Here is a 25912-nt window from a genome sequence, read left to right on the forward strand (position 1 = left end):
AAAGACACTTCATTACAAACCAACAAACATGTTCACACCAGTAGTCTGCCCTGATTCTGTAAATAGGAATGGGTACAATGTACAGGACTGGAAAACTTGGAAAGCCTTGTGGGGCACAGAACTAAAATAATAGCCAACACTTCTCACAAGGATTAAGGAGCCAGAAAAACAAAAATGTCTTTATTTAGCTTGTTGCTAAACTATGTCAGCACAGTGTAACTGATCTCCTGCCATTAGGCTGTGAAACCCAAAGCCATGGGGTGCAATTAAAAGGCAACCTGGCACCTGCTGTCTCCAATACACCTTTTGAAATAGCTAGAAAGAGAATAGGCAGTTTATCAAGGGATTGAGGATGGTATATGAAGGGTTATCCATGGTAAATTCCTACTTCAGAGTTAGCCTAGTACTATATGGCTTGGACTCCTACAATCTCTATCTCCACTCTTTGAAAGCTACCACTCTATATTAATAATCTCAGCAAAAATTCCAGAGATGAATGAATATGGAAATGGGACTCATTTGCACAGCGATTAGAGAAGATTAAATGCAATGACATAGTTGTGGGGCTATGCAGAGAAACTCTATTGTGCTGCTGTCTTTGTCAGACCTGGAGTGCAGTAGAGGATCTGCTAGCTAAAGGTTCAAGATGACACAAAATTTAAGAATTGTTGACTATATTAAACCAATAGATTATTAGATTTTAGTCTAAGAATAATCCTTTAAAATCCATTTGAAACCTTGTAGGGAGCCAATGAAATGGATCAAAATTGGATAAAACTGGATAGATTTCTTCCAATGTCTAACTTGATACCATTTTGAGACATCTTCAGAGCAATTTCTAGAAGATCCAGATAGAATTCCACATGTGGTGATATAGTAGAGGTACAAAAAAGTATGAAGGTATCTGAGAATAAGAAAGGAATGTAATTTCCCATTAGATTCAAGGTTGGTACAGTTTTCATTAGGAGAGATTAACCTTATAAATAACTAATGCTTTAGGACCCCCATGAGCATACTCCTTCACTGCAACTGATGGATGCACTGAGGCAGAGAGGGTAAACAACTTGAGCTGAAGTGTGTAGGTATGGACATGTGTTCCTAGATGGTAAAAACTCATGGGAGAGTGCTACTAACAGGTACTCATAACTGTTAGAAATGCAAAAAAGGGACAGAAGTTGTAGTGTTATAGAATATGCAATGCCATGCCTTACGTTAGGGCATAGAACAACTTGGCAGTTTAGATATTTCAGTTTATCTGCACCTTCCAAAACGGAAATTAGCACCAGCCTTGCAAAAGAAAACCAGACCAGTACTCAGGATGTATGATGTAATGTTGCATCAGGACAGTATGTGCAATGGTGTGTGATTTCTAGTTAGTTTTCTACCAAGAGTAAAATCTTCCCCATTTAGAGAAAGGCTTGAGGTTGATCTTGTTTTCTCAGCATTTCTCTGCGTTAAGAGATCACTGCAGTTCACTTTGATTCAAACTTCTCTGGGTTTGCCAGTTTCTCATCTCATCTGGAAAATTGTTTTCCAGTTTATTGCTCATATGTTGCTTCACTACTGATAAAAAGAATGTTGAAGTCATTAGTATCTGCTGATGAAGAAGATGGTCGTGTCACTCAAGACATCCTGCTAGCTCAGCTGTCATTGAAAGCTGTAAAGTCAAGATGTCAGTTCAGGCAATCTTTCTTAGTCATCTGGCTGTAACTAGTTTTCCAAAGGGTAATGGCCTCACCTCTGAGATAGCTGGTTGGTATAACCTGTCTCAATATATATGAGATGGGACAGGATGCTCTGGGAGGCTTAATGCCTTTTAGTTGTAATTGTGCTCTAGATTCTTGCTCTTGAGTGTTAGTTTCTGTCTACAATCCTGATCCAATTTTCTGCTTTCTAGACCTTGTCCTAGTTCCTCCTCCTCCTAAGTGCTAGTTCCTAATCTTGCCCTTCATCTGTTCAGCCTTGGTTCCTAGGTTTTACCTCTTTCTTTTCCAGCCCTAGTTTCTGCTTTAAGTTAGCTTGCCTGAACTTGTTTCAGCTTGGACTGCTCACGATCCTGAAGACACTTGCAAACATTGAGGTTAAAATTATAATGAGCCAAATCTGATCTTCACTTAACCATGCAAACTTTAGTTTTAGTGAGATTAAAATATTCTCCAAGGACAGCAACTTTAGTATAGCCTAATCAAAAAAACATGATATGTAAAAATTCTAGTTCTTGTCTTGGTAAACCAAGACAAGCTATTCATGATGGTGAATCACATCTTTTAGCAGATTATTAGTAATTGAGTTACATGTGGTAAATAAATACAGCTTTAAACTTTTAAAACCTTTTGTTTACACATTTCTCAGAATGCCTCTTTCTTTTGCTCTCTGGAAACACTCCTCCATTCCCAAATTATAACAATAAAAAAGTCTCTTACTCATTTCACGTACTGAAAAGGCAGAGAGATGCTTTCTCCACAAGTTTCTAAAGAAGACTCAATAACTTCCTAAGAATTTCTCTCACTTGTACAACCATATGATCAAAAATTGTACTTGAAAAATGTGTGCTGAGAACAAGTGTATGTAGGATATCCAGCTATAACAGGGCCTCTTAACTGGATGTGTCCATCTGGTGGGTGTATTAAAACAATTAACATAGGAAACTGGTGTATGGAGTCTATTTAGCAGAGCATCATCTGGCCAAAAGCAGATTCCAACAGAGCTGTAGAAAAGGAAGGCAAATGCTGCTATTTCCCCAGCTGAAGAGTTGAAAAACTTGTTGTCATCAAACTAATTTAAATTCATGTTAGATTGAATGCTGTAGTTGTTTTTATTTCAACTTTTATTCCTGAAGTTTTATGGTTTAGACAGCTCCAAGACTGATTTGCTCCATGAAATCCACAAACAAAACTAAATTGTTGGCTTCTTTCACTGTTGCAATATTGCTATAGATGTGCAGGTAAAGATATAATAAGAGATCAAGGCTAAGTAAGGTCTGTAAATTCCTAAACATAATTTTCCTACATCTAAGTACGTTTAGTCCCTGCTTCCTTCCCCATGAATTTCCAAGCTCTGCTATTTGTGATATTCCCCACCCAGTTGTACCATGAAGACAGCCATATTTTTTTATATACTTTTCATGGACATTTTCAGAACATACTGTCTTCTGGAGAAACAGATAATCACTTCAGCTTTTCTGGTGATACTAAGTAGTAGCTGTAGCTGCCAAGCAGTACATAAGGATATGGTTTATAATCTTATTACATAAAATCCAGGAAAGAAATATCAATTAATTATATTCTATAAAGTATATATTTAATAAATATATTAAATGCTGAAATAGAAAAATGCATGAGATTAAGTTTTATTCACTAAAACCCACAACGTGATTCAGAATTTTATTTGCTATAATTAAGGAATGATTTATTCCACATCATAGGAAAAATCTCAGAAACAAGAACTCTTCCAGAAAATCTGTACAGCCAACAGATGAGCAAGTTATAAGATAAGCACTCAGAATTTCAAACCACAGGAGAAAAACCAAAATGGATTTGCATCTGTAAGAACAGACTTGTGGAGGTTTCTACATTAAAACTCTGCTTTATGAAATATGTGTGAAAGACTGTCAAATTGTCTCAAAAGTATCAGTAGAAAAAGATTATAGAACAAAATGAACAGTATCAAGGCCAGTATGACCACAGCCAGGAGTTGTAGTGCAATAAAGAATGAAAGGACTGCATGATTATGTCTGAGATGTAACTTTCTTTCACTTTAAGTGAAAGAATAGAAGGCAGCATATGGGACACCAATTTTTTTACAGGATTTATGAGCTGAACAAAAGAACTATTTACTAATAACTTTTATGTCCTTACAGAGCAAAGTGATAAAACACTAAAGAAAGCACAGAATACATGAATATATTAATTTATTATATGGTATTTTGTAAACTTTATTAATTTAAATTCATGTTAGATTGAGCAAAAAATGCAAGAGAACGAAGACTAAAAGTTGCCATAGAACAAAAAACTTTTTGAGATTTTGCTATTACATGTAACAATAATGTGAATAATCACAGATGTGAAAATCTAACTGAAACAATGTTTTCACTTTTAGCCAGGTAGTTCCACTTTCTTGTAATTCAAAAATGGAACACACCAGCAGCAACACTTTATTATTATTTCTAACTCAGAAAGAAGCTCTCTCCTATGTGTGACTGAATTCAGTGATTTCAGGCAAATGCTTGAGCAACTTCACAATAAAAAGATGTAGTTTTCTTTAGAAAATGAAGAGTCCATAGAATCATTTATCATCCATGTATTTACCTTAGCACACACTTTTGAAAATGGAATATTTTTTTCCCCCAAGTGTTTCTGAGGAAATACTTCCATCAGTCCCAATTATTTGGTGTAGATAAATATCTGATATAAATAATTCCTGATAGTCTAGCAGATTATAAAATAAATTGTCCCAATCCATCCCGCTATCCATAAATAAGCTGGATATCTAAATGAAACCAGGGATGTAGTACTCCTATTGTTTGTGAACACCTATGTAAAGCATTAAGTTTTCAATTTTAAAACATTAGAAATACAGAATTAATAGAAACAATAATAAAAAATCACACTATAAAGACTACTTATTTGCACTTAATTGCCCTATCAACTTATAACAGACTATTACTAATGACATATGTAGTGGGAAGCCCTGCCATTGTTTGCTATTTCAGATGCACAGAATAATGTGATGTTATGCACACTGGGACAGTGTGCATATTCCAAAATACTACACAGCTTACATATGCTTCTGGAGACAATAGCCAATGCTCAGCAAAAAAAAAACCCCAAACCAACACCAAACCCAAAACTGACTGCACATGTCACAGCAATTTTTTTTTGAGAACTGTTGTGGGATATCGTGTTTTACAGAACATAGATTGTCTTGTGATTGAACATCATTTTCACAGGATGTCACATAGTAAAGTGGACCAAAATCAATTTATCTTCTGAAAAAGAATGAAGTACTAGAATATTATATAGATTCAGTCCTTAATTTGTAAGATTTGGGAATTTAATAGTTGTCCTGGTTTAAAAGTTAACCAGCAGGGGGAATGAACCCAACTCAAAGGAGAGATTATAAGTCAGAATAACAATTTATTAAAATAATACAGTAAGTACAATAATACAAACAAACAATTGGTCTCAACCCACAAAAACCCAAATGTATGACCCAGTACCCTGGGGCCTGAACAAAATGGTGTTCCTTGGGCCCTGTTTGAGTCCAAAGTAAAGGGAGAGGGGAAGAACCTGCTGGTGGGAGAGCTGCTGCAGTCTGGCCAGAACTGGTGATCGCAGTCCAGTGGTGGTCTAAGTCTGGTTGAGAGCGATGAGATGCAGCCGTCCTCTGGATCCCACGAGTGGGTTGAAAAATGTTCCAAAACTCCAAGATTATATATCCTCCAGTTCAGGCAGGAATGCTTGGTACTCTCCTCAGGGCGGGGAGTTCACAAAGGGTGTGAGGACAGAAACATCCTTCTATCTCACAGGCCTCTTAACACCTAGTTTATAGCCTGAGGAGTCAGGCTCTATGGGCAGAGGGTGCGAATAGTCTATTGACAACAATAGTCTAGTTTCTGGGAAATGACATGGAAGGCTATAGAATACAGTTTTGGGTTACACCCACCATGATGAACTGATCTCAGCTGTCCTAACTAGGACAATAGTGATGTGTATATACTGTGCATCTGGATTTCCAGATGTATCATGTCTGATCCCTGTCTTCAGGAAAAATAATAGAGAGTTATTTTAGTCACCCTGCAGCATTCATTGGTCCTGGAAAGACCCCTGAAATAAAAGTGTGTGATGACGCCTTAAACAAATCATACTCTAGGGATAAAATTAAAGTGCTTAGAAATATGTAAGTTTGCATTCGTATGCTCTGTCACAATTCATGCCTGATGTCACATGAGCTTCAACTGCCAGCATCAGGATTATTTCTGTACCACTTGAGAAGACTTTGATCTTCTTTGGATTGCCTAGATGGGCTTTCATTTAGTTTCTACTCTGAGCTTTTTAAAAAGGCCGTGGTTGCTTTCCTTGGTTCTTTCTTCAGCGATAAGGCAGCCTCTCATTTCATAGTTTGTAAGGGGTTCCTAGCATTCCTGCAAATGGGAAGGCTGTAGACTATTGCTGTTACTGAGAAATTTTGGGGAGCATTTTTGTGGATGCTGACTCTCATGACTAAGGAGCTCTTTCATGAATTTTGGGAGAAACTACTATAGAAAGTCAATCTTTTTGGTGGGGTTGCCCATTGTTGTAGTTTTTCACTGTATTGCCACCATTTTCCCCCATATATTCCTATACAGATCTTAATCCCAACAGAAATTTACTGTTAGATTGTGTGTTTTGGTGTAATTTTTGGTCCCTCTTGTGCTATAAAGAATCTCAATGTATGTGATAAATTAGATAAAATTAAATAACCTTTCTTTTTTCTTCTCTCCTGCTGGTGTTATCTCACAGGTTTTCTTTTTTTGTCGTGTGCTTGATATCCATACATGTTCTAAATTTGAATAATAAAGTGATAAAATAAAGAGAAAATGTTTGTTTCCATCTTATATGTGAATTCGTTGGCATTAGTAGTTGACAGCATGATGTATATTTTAATTTCAGATTAGGAATACTAGCATTCTAACACAAATTCGATACTGTAGCTGCTCATTAGACTGATGATTTTCACAAATAATTCTTTTTCTGACTTTAGGGCTGCTACCAGAACTATGACATTTCTTTTTTCTTTCTTCAGCTGTAGTTAAGTTTTCAAATCCTCCAAACACTACGGTAGGTGTGTACAATCTCCGCTTCTGACTACTTAGAAATGTGTAATGAATTAGAAACCAGAATACATTTCCCTGCTTGCTTTTGGCATGGATTGTTTCATTTGGGTGTAGTAGAACCATCAGTGATATAATTCTTTTCTTGAAGACATTTTTTAGGGCCAAAAACCCCATGCAAAAATGGCTTCTATTAATTTTCTGTTACAGTCTAGGACACAAGGGAGATAAGTGATGTCAGTTGGAACAAGGAATCAAAAATATATTTATGTTTAATTTACCCTTATTCTATGCACGAACAAAGACAGCAACACTTCTTGTTCTCGTATTTAATCATGAGTAAAAAGTGCACTTATTAAACTTTGTTGCAACTAGATGCCACAAGGAAAGTTTAGCTACATTGCTCAGCTAAATTGTTCATGAGATGGTTTAGGCCTTTTCCTCTGGGAAACCTTTTTCCCCTTTGCTTTTGATTTTTGAACATGGTTTCACAAGTGGAGAGAGGATTTCCTTTTCAATGACCTCTTCAATCATAATTCATCTTTACAGTCTATTTCTGCCACAGGCATTCGCCCTTTTGTGGTCATGGTGCATCTGAATTTTATTACCTCTCCCTTTCCTTCATCCTCCTTGGTGACCATGGGTGATCACGTGCATTAGAACTCAGCACAAACGTGAAGTGCATGCTGCTAATAACAAGTGCTGTTTATCCAAACTCTAAGCAGCAATGATACTGTGGCTCCAGCAAGACAAGCGCTCCGTGCTGATTTTCAGCTTTGATTTTTTATTATCTTGAGCGTATTAAAACACATCAACTGATCCCGTGCACATATATAATGTCCTGGATGCTTTGAGTGCTGACATCTCCTACAGACATCCCCTATATATCCTGCCTACTGTTGTGTCTATGCAGGTCAGCAAACTCATGTCTAGAGTGGGGCACGAAGAGCCTGGGCCAGTTCTTTCCTCTGTGAGGAGCATCAGCTCTCCCTGCCCAGCGCCATGGGCCCAAACACACCCTTGGGCACAGGGAAGCGCTGAAACACTCAAGGGAACGATGGGCGGTGCCCTTGGCCGTGCCATGTGCCCAACGCCCGAGGTGGAGGAGGAGGAGGAAGGGGGGAACAGGAAGAGGAAGAGAAAGGAGAGGAGGAGGAAGGCAGCGGGGTCACTGGGTGCTGGTCCCGCGGGGGCGGTGCCGCCCCGCCCGCCTTGGCCCTCGGCGGCCGCAGCAAGTCCGTCTGCCCCCAGGTGGAACGCGTATTCCCTTCCGCCGCGCCGCCCCGTCTGGGCTCGACCGCATGCCGGATGAACTGTTTGAAATGCCTCCAGCAGCGCCGCCCGGGCGCGCGGCCCCGGTTAACTGCGCGGGAGGCACCGGGCGGGAGCGGAGCGGGTCCCGAGCCGTGCGGAGCGGCCGGCCGGGCGCTGGCGCCGTCGGAGCGGGGCGAGCGAGGGAGCAGCCAGCCGGCGGCGGAGGCGGACGCGGGGCAACCCACTAATAGTGCTCGCCCGCCCCGCCCCGGACCGGACGGTTGGCGGGTCGACGGGCGGGCGAACTGGGGGCGCTCATGCGGGCTCGCGGTCCCCTGGCCACTGTGTTCCTCCGCCGGGGTCTCCGCGCAGCGGGCCTGCGCGACTAATCGGCGCCGCCCGAGGGCCGCGGGGGCTCCGAGGCGGAGCGGCGAGCGGAGGAAGGCCCCGTCGCCCCCACTTGCTGTCGGGCAGCGCCGGCGCCGCGACCGCAGTCGCACCCTGAGCGGTGCACGCGGGACTCCGCTCCTGCGCTCCCGGGGCTCCCCGATTCTCGCCCCGACGGCCGCGCTCCCCCGGCAGCCCCTCGGCGGCGGTCGCGCGGCCAGGTGCCCGTAGGTGGGCAGGGCTGGCCGAGTGTCCCTGCTCTGTTCGTGAATGCCAAGTTCGCCGTGTGTCTCTCTGTCTCTCTGTGAGCTGTGAGAGTGATCTGGTGATTTGTTATCATTTTTTTTTTTTTTTTTTTTTTTTGCAAGTGCAGCGTTGTGCTGTCAGGTCGTATCTGACCACTCCAGCTCTATGGCTTTCTTAAAATCTAGTTCTGTTTAGTCCCTGCATGCGTCCAGATCTTGGTAGAGATGAAGGCACCACTCTAAATTTGCAGGCACATGGGATGGGACTAGGCATGGGATATGCTGCAATACAGGTTTTTTTTTTTCCCGAAGTAAAATTTAAATAAGTGTAAGTTTTTACAGAAATGTGGAAAATACTGCCTGCCTCGATATGTATTTTGAATTTTGTTCGAAATGGAAAAACTGTAAAAGTTACCTAATTTAGCAGTGTCTAACTCCTGTCTGTTGTTTCTCACTGGATCAAAGTATATAGCTCAAACTTCTCTGTGTGCACTTTCTTCAAACAAAATACAGACAGATTGAGCATTTTTGGAGAAAGAAAATTGAGGCTTAGAGCCTCAGGTGGTTACTTATGCTTGTGCTTAGTGGTTTGGTTTGTTTTTTTTAGTGAGAATTAACTGTGGCACGTGCTTATGTATTTTCAATGTTTGTGTTAGTTATATCTGTTTTTTAATCTACTTACTTATTTCAGATACTGTGAACGTAATATTCTGCCTCCTTCTAGGGATTTGCAAAACTTTATAGGAACTTCTAATTAGGTCTTTGCTATAGAATTCATTAATATTTTTGCTGAAGAAAAGATAAATGCCTTTTGAGTTCAAGTTAAAATTTGATAGACAGAGGCACCAGTTAATTCTTTCTGTCCTGCTTTTAAGTTACCATATGTTTATGCTTATCAATTACAAATGCCTGAGATGTAGTGGCAAAACTAAGGTTAAGATAGGCTTTGTTATATTGTATATATACAATATTGATACTGTATTTGATGGTGCTCCTTGAGAGAGAACATACTACTTATTTTTGTCTTCAATGTATCAAAAATGCACATAATGTAAAATCGTGAGGGATTTGTGCTTTTCAGCTTTCAGTTATGCATTTTAAAATAGCTTTCCTTTTTTGTTTTCAGAACTTTTTTTAGTATTTCTCCTGACTGTGGCCTTTTCTGAGTCTTGCATATTTACCTCTTCTATGTTTGTGGAAAAAACCCAGCTGTTGAAGAATTGAAGTCAAGTCTTTTCCTCACGTGTAAGTCAGACTTCCTTGATAATGTACATTTAAAGATCGCTGGGATTTTTTTTAACAGTTGGTTGTTTCTGGTAAATATTTTTATTTGTCATGGGGCAGGTGCTTGTCCATAGTTGCATACAATCCACTAATAACAAAGTTAGGTTGTAATTTATAAGGATAATTAGTAAAAGGAGATCTCAGATCAAGTTTGTATATGCCCAGCTGGGACTCTTTGCGAAACGTAAATGTTTTATGCAGTTAGTGAAATTTTACTCAGTTAAGGACCACATTGGCCCCATGTTAAAAGCCTGTGCCTTGTTCTCTGCAGTATTTTATCCACTTCTGATTTTTATAATGTTAATTGTAAATATACTTCAGGTGTCAGTTTTTGACAGTATAACATTTTAATCTGAATGATGGGCAGCTACTGACAGGATGATGTATTGCATCATGCAACCTGTAATCTTTGTGTTGCATCTGTATTAAAAAAGTTCTTCAAGCAAACAAATCTAAGTTATTTTTAGTTACCTTTTCTTTATGTGGGAGTTCAGCTTGCTCCTGTTCAAATAACAGATTTACTATTGACAAGGGGACACATTATAACACATGTTTTGGTGGAAATGGAGTGTAAGTGCACATGAGTTGCATCTTCTGAAGGCTCAAAGTAGGGTAGTATCCTATGTATTAATTTCTGGTGTGGAAGACAGGAAGTGTGTCACTGAGTTAAAAGAAAAATAAAAATCCTGTACTCAGAGTGTATTCATTTGGAAAGATTCCCAAGGAGGGATTGTAGATCTCTGTGGCTTGTCAGTTTTTTGAATGTCAAGTTTATAGTTGAAATCTTGCAGGTCTCATAGCTGGAGAGCACAGTTAAGTGAATTTATTTGATATTGGGTTCTGTGTAAAATGTCAAAGCCTGTTTTGCTTATTCAGGAATTGTGCACAAATGCTAATATCTTCTCCCAAAGAATGCAATAAAGCATACTCTTAAAAAAAGAAGTGCTTTGCTTTTCTTGCTACATAATACATGAACATGGACTTGTAAATTTTTCAGTCTCCATTTTCTTTGTCAGGTATTTGCATGTCTAATGCTGCATACTTGCTTCTCATAGGACTATGGGAAAATATTTGGAAAACGTTAGGATTATTGCTCATGATGGCTGGGAGCTCTAGAAACAGTCTAGAAGCTCTTCATCACAAGGAGGGGAGAGGCTGTGATTATTTTTCAGTTTGAATATGAATAAATAAGATGATCTAATGAGTTCCAAGTCTGTGTTGCTTCCGGGTGGGCACTGGAGTAGTGGAGAGAGAACCACTGCTCAGATTTCAGCTAACAATTTTGTTAGGAAAGAAGAAAGGGACTCTGTGACTTCTACTGTGGAAAAGTTTTTACTAAGAAGTGTTGTACTAGTGAAGAAACAGTTCTTCCTTTCCACTGTTGCTTTTCAAAATTTAAGTTATTTTTGATGCTGTTTCATTTCTGCTGATTCTGTGTCGACATGTGGGAGCGTTGTTCGAGCACAGACCTGAGCTGCTGTAAATGGTTGGTGCAGCCTGTTGTGGAAGCACTGACATGAAGTCTGTAGTGAGGCAGTGATGCTGACCATACCTCTTTGAGCCTTTTAATCCATAGAGGAGTACTGTTGTCAGTCATGCACTTGTTCTGAAAAGATTAAAAGTATGGTGAGAAACCTGAGATAACTTTTATGTATTGACTACTTCAGCCTTGTGTGGTACTAAAGGTAGGCATATGAAAAATTCATTGTAGATCAGTGTGGTGGCTTTTTTGGTGTTGGTAAAGGTCATGTCTCCATTAGTGGGTAGATCTTTTGTCAGATCGTGATTTTTCTTTGTCTTTGCTTTTTAAACACAATAGTTAGTTGCTAATAGAGTAGCAGACTTGAGTAATGAAAATATCAAATCCTGCTGAATTTGACTTGTTTTTAGCACTTCAGCTATGTTCAGTTATTGATCCATGTCACAGAGGAGTGTTTATGTTTGCTTGAAATCCCAAATGAGTAATAAATACAATCTTCATTTTTAAAAAGTAGCTCTTGGGATTTCTTATGCTTACAGGGTGGGAAACCCCCAAAATTTGATGGCATGGAATTTCAATGTTTTCATCTTTCAGTAGATGTTGTTCTTTAAGACTTATTTTTCCAGTTTTATATATATGTTTTTTGAAAACAAACAAACAACAAACCAACAAACAACCCCAATACAAGCAAGCAAACAAAGGTTATTGCTTATTTTTTTTGCCTCATCCTTTCCCTTCCCCCTTCCCTCAAATGCTGTTATAAAAATCAACAACTTCTGAGATTGGCATGTATTCATTAATGAATTGTAATGAGTGTTCTAATTGCATTAGTTTTAAAAGTAATATTTTCTTTGTTTTTTTTTAATTTCAGGAGAATGAAATGGGGAAGTTGTAGAGCTTGGACTCAGCACAGTAGTCTCATTTGCTGCAGAAAGTAAAACTAATCTCAAGAATTCACATAAAGAAAATTAAAGCCTAAAATCATGTCATCTGAAAAGGAACAGATTTTTTGTGATAAAAAGCAAATTAGTTTCTTAAATCACAGTACTATGAGGAATTGTTCTACAGATACTACTTTGGAAAAAGAATCAGTGAATGATCCTTTAAGTATGAGGATTCAACCAGCAATTTTAGATGTCAATCTTGCTTACGGACTAAAAAATGTGAAAATTGAATTACCCAAGGTGAACATTCCAAATGAAGTATTAATGAAACATGAAGTTGATAGGTTTAGAAAACTCTTTCAGTGTAAGCAGCAAACTGCAAGGAAGTCCTTAAGTCTAGACAAAATAAACGGAAGCAATCCTGATTGTTCAGAGGGAAGCCACTTGCAAAATAAACCAGAAGTGCAATTTGAAAAAGAGTTGAAAACTGCAGCCAAGATACTGAATTTCACTTGTACAAAGTGCAAGGATAACATTAGATACAGCCCAAATGATCTGCAGAAACATTTTCAGCTGTTGCACTATGGCGAGTTGCCTTTGTATCCTTGTGAGATGTGCAGCTTCTCAGCGAATGACTTTCAGTCCTTTAAACAGCACCGACGCATCCATCGTAGCACTTTGGTAAAATGTGAGCTCTGTAATGATGAACAGATATACACTTTGTTGGATTTGACAAAACACTTCATATCAAAGCATTGCGTAAATGGTCACTTTCAATGTGAAAAATGTGCATTTTCTACCCATGATGTGGGCACGTTTGTTCAGCACATTCACAGACATAAAGAGATTCCCTATAAATGTGGAAAATGCCATCAAGAAAACTTTACAGAAGAGGAGCTCCAAAATCATCTTCTTGTTCATACCAGTATGTTTTCTTTTGGTTGTCATTATTGCAGTTACAGCACATCACGGAAAGATTATCTTCTAAAACACATCATAGCTTTACACAGAGATCACTTTATTGCTAAAGAAAAACTGGAAAAGGATAAATATGAAAAAAGAATAGTGAAGACTCCAGCAGGACTAAAGCTTGTGTTGAAAAGGTATAAAATAGGAGCATCCAAAAAAGCACTCTGGAGACGGAAAGAAATAAGCAGTGGAAGTGACAATACTGGAGAAGAAAATGCACAAGTGCTAAGAAGTGTGAATAAAATTCAGACAAATGCTGAGGAGCTGAACCAGTGTATGAGAGACATGGAAACAAATGAAGAAAAAGATGAAGTTAAGTACCCAGAAAAGCGTAATTTTGTGGATGGAATGTTCTCTGCTACTACTGCACAATACAATAAGGCAGATGATGGAACAAGTTATGGACTGGGATTATTGAAAAATGCTGTTCATGGGCCAACAGTGTTGATGGTTAAAAACAATAAAATATCTGTTCCGGCAAATTACAGCGCTAAATTTATGGGCTTTAAAATGGTAGATGGAAAACAACATATTGTTATAAAATTACTACCTACAAATAAGCAGAATGAGTATTTGTTGGGTCAGAAAGCTGATCCTGTTAATGATGGTTCTTCAACTCCTTTGCTACAGACTTCTGATCCCTGTGGTTTGTCTTCAGGTGCTATAGCACATGTAACTGATCAGTCAACCTTAAAGAACAATTCTGTTCACCCGTTAACCTCCCCTCTGTTTTCTTGTCCTGCACATCATTCAGGAAAAATGAAAGTGGAAAAACAAAATAACTCCATACTATATAGTAGGAGTGTTTCTGAAACTGTAGCACCTTCTAATATAGCTGTAGGAAAAAGTTCAAATTATTTGCCAATGAAGTTGGGCTCAACTGTACCTCCACGTGACAAAGTAACAAAAGCTGGAACTCCAAACAGTGTCTCATGGGGAAACTTTAGCCCTTCAAGTCATCCTCAGGTATTACCACCCGCTATGACAAATACACTTCATTGTGACCCTATAAAAATGCCCTTTTTTCCTGAACTGAAAATACAAAATGGTGGCCTGAATAATAGTAATGGAACTAATAATCTCTATTATTCAACTTCAGTGGATTCTTCTAAGGAAGGGTTGTTGTCTTTTCACAACTATTCCAAAGTGGACTCTTTGGATAATCCATGTAGCATTCGGATGCCAACAGATGACAGACACAAAGAATTTGTATCTAGCAAAACCGTTTCTTTTCAAAACAGTGGAAGTGAATCTGCACCTTCATATTCAGAGTCGATGAGAGGCTTAAAAGCAGAGAAAGTTTTGTCAGCTCGATCAAATATTGATAAAACTTACAAACACATAAACACTAAAAATAACTCTGTGTCTTTTAAAAGCCAGTCTAAATGCAGTGTTGACAGTGAGTGTTTTACGGAGGACCAGCATCATGGCCAGCAGTATTTGGACACTACCATAGGTCAAGGCTTTCAGAACGTAGCTGAGAAATTCCAAGAAAATGCCTCTGATTGTGTTAACTCTTTCTTAATGCCTAAAATCACATCTGTTTTCTCATTGCAAAGTGAACAAGCAGCTAATTATTTATCGCCTGAAATAAAACAGATACTGCAAGATGTGTTAAAAGTGAAAACAACTTCTCAGCAAGAGTTCCACAGCAAGACAAATAACTCTGTAAAACTTCATCCTGACAAGCTGCTTTCTGGTCATGAGGCCAGGAATACAGCCTTCATGCATTTAAAAAGCTCTGCAACTACATGTGGTTTTCAGAGGCCTCCTTCTAATGTAGACTTTAATTTATATAAGAGAGAGTGGAACACAAGATGTAGCACAAATGAAGGCACACATTGTGGGAGAGAAAGACAGACATCCAAACCATCATTTGATTCACAGGATGTGGACAAATTATCCATAACTCCGGGTGTTGGTACATTGCTAAAAACTTGTACAGATTCAGTCTTAACACAGCAGTTAGTAAAAGAGAAAGTACTGTCTGCAGCTCAAAATCCCAGCAGCTTTTCACCAGTTTTACCTGTTCTTCAGGAACAGAAGAAAACCCTTTTCTTTAAGTCTCTTCCATCGGGATTTTTTGTTCCTTTGCACCTTGCTAACCAGCCTGGACAACAGGTGGCTTCAGGAAAATCTCTTCCATCAACCAGTTCATCAGATGGGCACGTGACTAAAGGTGTACCTGCATCTTTTGTTTCAAATAAGGGACCTGGAATGATTTTGACTTTTAGCAGGGCAGTTGGAACAGTTGCAAGTGCCGCTAATGATAGTTCTCAGGTTTTAGGGGGAATTGCATCCAGAGAAGTTGGTAAAATAACCATATCAACTTCAAAAGTGAAGGGGGAAAATGACAGTTTTGGAAATGTAAGAAGTTCCTGTAATAGGGAAGCAAGTAGAACAGCACATGATTTGATAACTAGCATGCCATTCAGAGGACCTCCTGTAACTACAAATGCATTGGAGTCATCTGTGAAAGGAATTTCTTCTGTGAAAGTGTTATCAGAGCATCGGGACGCTGTCTTTGGTTCTTTGGAGTCAGTAAACCAACAGGAAATTAAACAGGAACAAGATGTTTATGCACTTTTGCCTGATGGACAGCAGGGAGCTTTTCTGAATTGTACGACACCAAACAAGCCTGTAGTTCATAAACCAGTTTTTTTTCAGGATAATGCTCATTATCAAAATTGTCAACCAAAGAGAACTAGAGCCATGCAACAACAGCTTTTGCCGAAAATGAAACCTCCTACTTCACATACACTGGCTGATACCACTCAGTCAGTGAGCAACTCAGTGCCCTCACTACAGGCAGATAACTTGCAGTTCCTTACTCCTGCACTAGCACAGAAACAAACTAATCTTAGTTTTAATAATGCCTTAATCTTACCAGGTGGGTTAATGCCAGCAAATGCCTCTTCGGCAAGCTCTAATCCAGCATGTTGTGTTCCTCCTGTAGGACCTGTTTATTCTACTAAATCTGCAAGGACACGATTGCAAAAAGGTTCTGTTGAGAGTACACAAGTAATAACTGCTAACAACAGGAATAACTTTGGTTGTCAGAAGTCAACATGGAGCACCCAAACCAGAACTGCAAAAGTAAAACCTCGCTTAAAACAAACGCGGTCTAAAAGTTCAGAAACTCGAGGTGTGCAAAGAAATAAGAATTTCAAACGTAAAAGGAAGGCTAGTTGCCCAGAACCTCCAAGAAAGAAAGCAATGTTGCACAGAAAGTGTAAGGAAAAGAATCAAGCTGCAGTTGTTAGTGAATCAGGTAGCCCTTACAAACAAAGGGCATCAAAAAAAACTGTGAGGACTTTGAAATTACTTCCTTTTAATTCTAATCAGCTCGTAAAATGCCCTCGGAGAAACCAACCGGTTGTTGTGCTTAACCATCCTGATGTAGATGTTCCAGAAGTTGTAAATGTAATGAAAACTATTGCTAAATTTAAGGGACACGTTCTTAAGGTTTCATTGTCAAAAAGAACTATTGAAGCGCTTCTGCAGCCAGCCTTCTGCAATCCTTTGGATGGAACTACTGATGATTTTTCTCAAAAAAGATACAGGACCATAAAACCTATTAGCCCTGTAAAAGAAAGATTTGTCTTAAAATTGACACTGAAAAAGACTAGCAAAAACAATTACCAGATTGTGAAAACTACCTCTAATAATACCTTGAAAGCTAAGTTTAGCTGCTGGTTTTGTGGTAGAATATTTGACAATCAGGATAATTGGGTAGGACATGGACAGAGACATCTGATGGAGGCCACTCGAGATTGGAATTCTTTAATGGAAGGATGACTGGTGAAGAAAATAAAACTTAAATACCATGCATTAAAGTTTTTCAAAAAATATTCAATTGAATTAGGATACACAAGTGATTTTGTTTTTTATGTCAGTATTGTAACTGAAGTTCAAAAATCATGAAAAGTGCTTGTGTTTTAAAAGAAAGAGCATATTCCCTATTGGCATCAGCTTTGAGAAAGATCAAGGAGCTTTGTGGTTTAAATAACTTGTAACTAACTGCAAATACAATTCCATAAAAAGATATATTATTTTTTATTACTACTATATTATGTGCTATATTTTTATTCTATAGAATGAATCTTCAGGGCTTTTGTTCTGTACATATTTAAAAATCTCTAAACATGTAAATATTTTTATACTTTTCAGTTACTTGGTATAATTCTTGCACAGAAATTACACCCCATCCCCCATTTTTCAGTTCTGTGCATGCACTACTAAAACCAATTTTTAAAATCTTTTCAAATACACGCAGTTGTTATCCTGGGATTTCTGTTATTTTCACTTATTAGCTCTTGATTTTGTTTTTCAGGGATTGAACACTATTGTTAGCAAGTGCCTCAAAGATGTGAAGCAGTTTACATTATGTCGACTGTGTAACCATGGGTCTGTATAGGGCCATTCCCCCAACAGTTTCATTTAAACAAAGCCATATGTGAATGCTTTAAGCTATATTGCTATGCACATGACACTTGTACTATTTCTGTGCAGTTTGTCTACTTTCTTAGTGAAGTATTTTTCATATAAATTAATAAAATGTTACGTTTGTGTTAATACGGTGAGTCAGAATAAAGGCGATTGAAAATATACGGTATATATATTCATAATGTATATGGTGTTAAAGAATGGTGAACATTCCTAATCTGTATTGACTTTGTCTCTATTAAATTTGCTACAACTTGTGTTTACAGAAGATGACCCTGAGCATTTATAGAAAATATTCCTGTCTTGCTATGTCTGCCACAAACCCAGTATCGGGAAGTGCAAAGCACAATTTCAGGCCTTTAACTGCATTATAGTTTTGTCCCAGGTGGATGTAATTTGTTTTCTGCTATTGGTTATTCAGATACACTGCCTTTTAGGGTACCAGGGGTTTGGCAAAACCAAGGCTTGTATCACATCTCCCTCACTTTACCACCCAGTAGGGTAATGTTCTTAGGTGTCTCCTGGCTTCCTACTTAGAATTTTTGGGATAATGATGAAGAGAGAATATGCTTCACGTTTTTTAATGTTTATGTGAGGGTATGTAAACCAAAGTCCATATCCATAGTGACTGAGAGTACACAGATGGAGGTTCTTATTATCCACAGTAATTATGTGTAGAGGTTTTGTCCTTCAGATTGTTAATAAGGCTGGAGGCTAGAACATCCAGACCTTTTGCCCAAGTAGGGGAGGATTACATCTTAGGCGTGCAAATCAGCTTCCTGAAGTATTGATGGAAAAACTTCCAAAATTGAATACTGGGCTTGGAGAGGACTGGGGTATTTAAATCTTGGGGATTTTAGATTGTACACAAGCCCAGGTAGTTCTCTGTGACTATTTCCATAAGGTGAAAATGAAGATTGCCTTGGTACCAATGAAACAGTTTGAAGTCTTTCATGGATGTCACAGGCATGTCCACTAACCTGAATTCAGCTTCTGTTTTAAAAAGTGTTAAAATGATTTAAAAAAAAAATTACTTCAGTGGCTAGATACGTTTTTCTTTCTTTATGTGTCTGTTGGTAGGAAGATGCCCACTCACTTGTAGCTGGTGAGTTATGTATGGGAGTCAACTGAAGCAGTCAAGGCAGCACAGTTTGGGTGAATTACAAGTTGGTGTGTGTTGGTATTGCATACAGTTGGTATGTGTTTTGTATCAAAATTGGATCATTTTGTGCTGGGTTTGAACTCTGACGATAATTTGGCTAAGAACTTTGAAGATAAAGTGTAGTGGTGAGGAAGTATGTTGGAAAGAAACGGGATTAGGAAAGGACAAAAACATGTTAAGCTTTTTTGAGTAGAAGGATCGAGCTCTTGTCTGCCTCATTTTACTCTCCTATAAACCCTGAAACTGAACCTGTGAATTTTGGATATTGCCTTTGCCTTCTTTGGCAAAAATATCTGTGAATTTTTTTGCTAAACCTACTTGGTGCCACTTCAGCAAGGATGATCAGTTTTTGTTAACAATTACTTAGCATCAAGATTGAAGTTCTGCTGTAGAATAGGAAGATTTCTCTATATTTACGAATCATGAGAGTGACAATTGTCACTGGAATTTTTTTCTCAGTGGCTTGTTTTCCTATGAATTGAGTAACCTTAAGTGGTACTGTGAAAAAGAACACTGTAAAACTAGGAAATGTTGAAATAAGGTTGCTTTATACAATCTTAGTTCACTGTTGTATCACTTTATCCATGGACATCCATCTAATTCATTCTGTAATGGCTGCTCGATCCACAGCACTGGGATTTCTAATATACCATACTTCATCTTGAGGGCCAATTTATTTTATGCCCAGAATCTAGGAAACGTCCCTTTCTTCCTGTATAAAACACTGAGTAGAGTAAAATAGGTGATCCCATACTGGTGGGTTTGTGCATTTGGTGGTTTGGTTTTTTTTCTCCCCTGTAGAGCCTTATTTTGTGCCTAGGATGTTCTCAGGCTGAACGGATTATTTTGTGGAAGGTGGTATTGCCTATCAACTCCCTGCCTAATTTTGTTGTCAAAACTATTTGGTACCCCTGTAATCACGTAGAACAGGATAAAAGGAAAAGAAGGGTTTGAGAGTGAATGTAACTGCACCTTTGCCTAGAGCATGCTTGTTATTTGTAAGTCAGCAACAATGTTACATGTAGTGCCGAGCACTTAGAGCCCATAGACAGGAGCAGCAGTGCTTTAAAGTGCTCAGAAGTGCTAATTACCTTAAAAAATAGATACTTAATCTCTCATATGGAAGTCTGTACCTACGCTTGAATTTCACTTGTTTGTATCTTTTTTCCCCCCTGCAGTTCTAGAATGATGGTGGTACTACACACTTAACTCAGAAGGCAGTCTTTGAAGAAGTTAGACATTTGTGAGGAGCAACATAGAAAGGTTAGCAGGCAGACAGTTTTGTTAGTACAAAGTTTAAATACTGTGCAATACATGAGTGAATAGACAAGGACTCAAATTTTGAGTAGCTGCTTTTTCACAGAGTACTTTCCATTGCGAGTAAGCTTTTAAGGTGATGCTTAAAGTAGCTAAATAATATGAGTACACATATAGAAGGAATAAATTAAACTTGCAGGAACTACTAACTTTTGTTAATTTTGAGACCTTGACTTGGCAATCTTAATGCTCTAAACATTACACAGGTATTAAGCATAATATTATTATAACACTAATATCAACTGAGCGATGTAATAAACATAGCATTTATGTAATAACGTGAACAGACTGTCATAGCCAGGCTTGTGTAAAGTCTGTATACATTGTTACTTGCCAATGTATTACTTGCTTTACATCTGGGCTAAGTATGGCCTGGGTTGCAGAGGGAAGACACTGAGATGCTGAACATCATACTAGCATGCAGTTCTTTCTAGAAGACAGGTGCATTACTTGTAGAAGTAACTGATCGAAGGCACAAGAAGGTAATTGCAGAATACAGCTACAATATGGCTCTAAGTGACTTGCTGGGACTTTAACAAGTCTTGACTCAATTTTGCCTTAAATGCCTTGCAGATAATCCTAGAAAACACTGCCTAACCTGGAACAAAAAGAACAAAACGTGAGTATAAAGTGACAGTTTTGGAAAATACCTTTAAGATGGATGAGTTTTCAGGTCCAGTGAAATCAAACATCTCTAGAACTAATTAACAACTGTTCCTAAAAGTTTTTCATTGATGCAATTTATACATTCATCAAATTAATTTTTACCCCTTGAACATTGTGCAAATTTACTTGGTTCACACAATAATACAATAAGTGAAGCATGGTGATAGAACAGGCCTGAAAAAGCGAGTGGGTTTTTGTGTGTGTGTCCATAAACAATAATTCTGCAAGAATTGAGTGGCTAATTACTTTAGCAATGAAGCAGTGCACTTGAGTCACCAACAGTAGATAATCTGAAGACAAACGATTTGAGAGCCATTAAGCCAAATATATAATACATGCAAAAGCTGTAAAAAGGGATGGTTTTCGTAACAACTCGTGAAGGAGCACATACAAATATATACATTAAAACATCAACAATAGTGAATTGATGCTTTCTTGCTGGAAAGATACCAAGAGATGAGATCCAGCAATGTCTATACACTACCAACTTTACAATATTTTTTATTTTATTTGCACATTTGAAAATATAAACAAAAATATCAATGAAACAGGGTAAAGCTGAGGGAAAGGACAACACATGTCCATTAATCTGTAACATTCAGGCACCTCTGCTGCTACTGATCACATAAAATACAGTCCTATTTTCAACTTGTGCACGGTGGTACATTAGGTCGATTCGGTCTAATTTCTGGGGCTGTGCATTTTACAAAGAAATTCCTGAAAGCAGTGATCTGTGGTAAACAAATTGAAAAAGCAGTGAGTATTCTTGTTTTAAAAATGAAAATGTCCTACAGGTTATTTGTCTTTAAATAGCAGTCAAAGGACCAGGCTGTGATATGCAGTTGTTCTTCGCTTGACTTTGGATACCTGTGTTGTCCCAGATGGAGATCACAGATGAGAGTACATCTGCTTTGGCTTCTTGTGTTAAAAGTGAACACTTTTCTGATAAAAGTGATGTGGGGTTGAACTCTATGAACTGCATCTCTTACTACTCAGTAGGTGCTCTTAAAGTTTTGCATTATTTTGGATTTTCTTCTTTTAATACCTTGTCCATGTCTTCAGATGTTGAAAGAAATGATTAAAGAAGACTTCATTTTAGCAGTTCAGTTTGATTAAGAAACTCTTACAATGTGTTTCAGTTTTGTTGAGTCTTTTGTGTTGTTTTGGCTGTCAATTAGAACCAGGGAGGTGCGCTGATGATTCTCTACTATTTCAGCAACACTGTCAAAGCGCTGGATAAAGAAAAAAAAATAGTTAGTGCTGGCTTCCTTTAATGCTTTTTTATCTTTGTTTCTCACATCACTGAATAGGGCTAAGCTATGACTATTACCAAGTGAGATGCTCTACCTTTAAGTAAGAGCACTGATCCTGCTTTAATTCTGATTCTAGTAATAAACACATTAAATTTGGACCATGGAAGATATTATGGCCACTAGCTGTCTCATCCTTTCCATTTGTGATTGTCACCTGTACAGACTGAACCACAGAGTTTGTTACAGGCCATAGTAAACTGACACTGCTTTGATTTTACCTCAGTGTGTACTAGGCTGCAGACTGGCAGTTTGGAAGCTGCGTAGATGTGATTCAGACACCTCAGAGGGAAGGCTATCTCCAGGATTAGCATGGTACAGACAGCCATCAATGAGAACTGTTCTAGTTATGCAGCTGTAATGTTTGTCACAGTAAATTAATATCCAGAATCTGCTAGTTCTGTTGCTTTTCCTTTTGGTCTTTGGTCAAATACAGATTTTGGACTATCTATTTATCCTGAGATAACTTTTGACCCTTTGCTGAAGGCCAAGTGAGTTCCAGGCTATTATTTATTCTGTAATCTCAAAACCATTGCCTGGGAGGCAGATAATTAGGCTAAGGTAAGCTTACTTTCACATTACTGAAAAGCCTACTCTGTGCAGTGATAACGAACTGTTTTTATTGGTATTTGGGTTCTGCGTTTCTGTTTTCCTGTCAGAACAGTTACCTGTGTGGTATAATAGCCAACCAACAGTTTTTTTCATTCTAGAACTAGAGTTTAACATTTTCTTTACGTGAAAACAGTATTAAAAGTAATGTCAGCCTCATTTTTGATTGTGTGTTGGGGGTTTTCTTGAGTGTGGCTGTTCTTTTAAAATTTTCCAAGAAACTTAAGTAGAGCCTTAGGTAGAAGGTAAACAGAGGACTGTAAACAGTCAGAAAATTTATCTAGCAGCTGTAGCTCTGATCCTGTTAACTTTTTTCAAAACTGTTCTAGAAGTATGTTTTAAACTTGATCTGTGGTTTTAATTATAGTATGCAGGAGCTGACATTACACTGGTTTCTCTAGCTTGACAGATCAGTCATTATAAAGGGTATACTTTTATCTTGTTACATGAAGATTCTTACTGCAATATATCTTAATCTTTTCTTATTGAAGGTATATAACTGAAAACTTTGAAAAAACACCCCCTCATCATCTCACCTCTTCACCACTTTTTTCTCTGCCCAGTGCATATTGTCTTGTTGATTCAATAAATCGTATAGGAATGTTGTACACTCTTCTGTTGTAAAACACAACCAGTGTGTATGGTTGCTGTGAGTCCTGTCCAGAACTCTTTCTTATTAGAAAAGATCCGTCCTGAAGAAAGAAAAGTAAATATTTGGCTTATTTTTTTCAAATAACTTAGTTTGGTTTTAACTTAATATTTTAATTTATATCAGCATTAAACTCTTTTCTCCTATTAGAAAAACTGTACAGCAGCAGATGAGAAGTAGCATGTATTCCTGCTGTCTAACAGTAGCATACAAAGGTGTCATTTAAGAATCACCTTTGCTGCTGCCTGTTCTCTCTCTCTCAACCAGAGAGAAAAAGAAGAAATAAATACACAGTGGCAGCCATCTCTTGGGGTCCACAGATTATTAGGAAATAAAGTTACTATCAGTGGCAGTAAGTAGGCAAGAAAGCAGGGAGAGGTGGAGATACTGTTTCTCCAGAGCTGTAAAAAGCACTCTCAAAGTCAAGCACCTGCACCAGTGACACTGTAGCCCTGTGCTCACTAACAAGCAGTAACCTCTATTTGGTGATAAACCCTGTGCTCTGCCACTTCATCTTGCTTTGTGGAGTTAGGCAAGTGTGGGAACGTATCTGATGCTGAGGGTGCAACTCTACATGCTACTATTCCCTCCAGGGACACTGGCTTTTGTACACAGAATAGTTGAGAGAACTCAAATTCTCTAAGTACCTGAATGCACAGTGTTGATATTTCAAAATGCATGGCAACCTCAGCTTTTCCAAATAGAAGCTGTTTTCACACGAGCCACTGGACAGTGGTGGAGGTCACTTAAAAGTCACGGGGCTTTGCATTTCTTTAAGGGATGCTCGTGAGCTACCAGCTCTTCCTCAGCTCTCTGGTCTGTAATAGTTTTCTCCACAAGGCTCCCGTTACTGAGTTACACTGATGCAACTTTGTCTTGTGATGAAAACCACAGTTAAATAGTTTCACCACAATAATTTCAGGTTTGATATTTGACAGTACTTGCATGGCACAGTATTCTGACTTATTCAGAATACAAGTGATGTTCTTAGAATATTTCTGATTGTCTTTTGATCTTTTTTATTTGAAGTTTTTTTTTTTCATAAACCAGACATTTTGTAAAAGTGACTTACCTTGTTTGATCGGTACAAAGCATCTTCTGCCATTTTCCTATCACAGGTAGCAGCATACCATGCTTTACTGTGAACACCAGCATCCTAGAAGAGAGAAACAGTGTTTTACCTGTAAAATAATGATGGTAATGAATATGGCCTGTAGGGGAGTTACTACTAAATAACAACAGCTGTGAAGAACTAAAATGCAGAAAACAGAGTTGAGAAAAGTCTTTGCCATGAGCTCACTGTTTTAGTTGGATAGAGATAGGACAAAATAAAACTGGAGTGTCAAAGCAGTGGTAACAGATGTGTGATAGAAGGCTGATAAATGACGAAAGAGGGATACTCTGAGGAAAGCAGTCAGGTTCAACTGGAGGACAGTTTGGTATTTTTAAAGAAGAAAGCTATTCTAATCGAATTTAAAGAGGGTATCCAAGAGATGTTGAGGAATAAATAGACTGTCAACAATTTAAATGCTGCTCAGCTGTGGGCTAGCTAATGAGGTGTTCAGATTTGGTAGGCATCTTTGGAAATGATGTTTCCTGTATACTTAATGCTACTTGTGAACACAATCATGATTGTCTCCACCTGGATATCATGAAGGTTGGATTAGTGCATATTTTGCTCTTTTTGTTGTTATTAAGTAAGGACAAATGAATGGATTCCTTACAAAACTTAGTAATAATTAATGTCTTTCCTCTAATAGTATAGCAATTCAGCTCACAGTGCTTTCACCCAAGACATGGATTCAGTTCTGGTTCTCTGTTGGATTGAGCCTGAATGTATCCTTACATTTGAAGCAGTGCTCTTATCTAAAATGCATAAAACTATGTTTACCTGTGAAGAATGATTATATCTGTGACCAAATAGAAGAGTGGCTTATATTTTATAACATATTTCTGTTATAAAATATTCCTCATTTCTGTATGTTATCCCCTGTAAACATCTCACCAAGATTATCTGCCTTCTCTCCATTCTGTTAAATGCTTGGCAGTGTGCTGTACAGCAGATAAACTTAACCCTTAACCTATTCTTCCAAAGGGAAACATGGGACAAAGGACTACATGGGTGTGGGCATAGGTGCAGATCTAAAGGTACGTGGTAGAAAGACTGACACCCTAAAAATTTGTGAATTCTATTTTAGAAGATAGAAGCTCTCATGGCAAAGGAAGTACAAAGATAAAAGGATGTGAGGAGGTGATGGCAGTTGGGAGTGGTACAAGAGTAGAATTTGAGTGAGAGAAGTAATGGTAGAAAACTGGGTAGTAAAATGATGCAGGAATGAGCATACATTTGGGGAACAGGAGTGGAGTTTAGGGGAAAGGTATGGAGGATTTTAGAGAATTTTGAAAAGGAAGGACAGGATGAGGGATTAGAAGCAACAT

The 25912-nt window shown here is 38.2% G+C and overlaps 2 protein-coding genes across 3 annotated transcripts in view; one reads left to right on the forward strand and one right to left on the reverse strand.

Annotated features, from left to right (window-relative positions):
• The first annotated feature begins 8672 nt into the window (after nucleotides 1–8672).
• ZNF518A (zinc finger protein 518A) lies at nucleotides 8673–18023 on the forward strand. 2 transcript variants are annotated; one of them, XM_029958471.1, is made up of 3 exons: nucleotides 8673–8683; nucleotides 9824–9942; nucleotides 12333–18023. In XM_029958471.1, the coding sequence occupies exon 3, from the start codon at nucleotides 12445–12447 to the stop codon at nucleotides 17110–17112; it is 4668 nt and encodes a 1555-aa protein (XP_029814331.1). In that variant the 5' UTR covers nucleotides 8673–8683; nucleotides 9824–9942; nucleotides 12333–12444; the 3' UTR covers nucleotides 17113–18023. The 2 variants fall into 2 exon arrangements, with proteins under 2 accessions (XP_029814331.1, XP_017924687.1); XM_018069198.2 differs by having other exon boundaries at nucleotides 8681–8777.
• Nucleotides 18024–20611: 2588 nt separating this feature from the next.
• BLNK (B cell linker) overlaps nucleotides 20612–25912 on the reverse strand; it is a 66703-nt gene continuing 61402 nt past the window's right edge. The window contains exons 21-23 of the mRNA XM_029958472.1: nucleotides 24546–24629; nucleotides 23361–23516; nucleotides 20612–22137 (exon numbers count right to left, since the gene is read on the reverse strand). Coding sequence (XP_029814332.1) covers nucleotides 22018–22137; nucleotides 23361–23516; nucleotides 24546–24629 — 360 coding nt within the window. The 3' untranslated portion in view covers nucleotides 20612–22017. The remainder of the gene's footprint in view (nucleotides 22138–23360; nucleotides 23517–24545; nucleotides 24630–25912) is intronic.

This window comes from Manacus vitellinus, unplaced genomic scaffold (genome assembly GCF_001715985.3).
Source record: "Manacus vitellinus isolate BGI_N305 unplaced genomic scaffold, ASM171598v3 scaffold_15_pilon, whole genome shotgun sequence".
Lineage (NCBI taxonomy): Eukaryota > Metazoa > Chordata > Aves > Passeriformes > Pipridae > Manacus > Manacus vitellinus.

Excerpts from the sequence above, each read along its gene's own strand:
- ZNF518A (XM_029958471.1), top strand. The coding sequence starts at position 12,445 with ATGTCATCTGAAAAGGAACAGATTTTTTGTGATAAAAAGCAAATTAGT.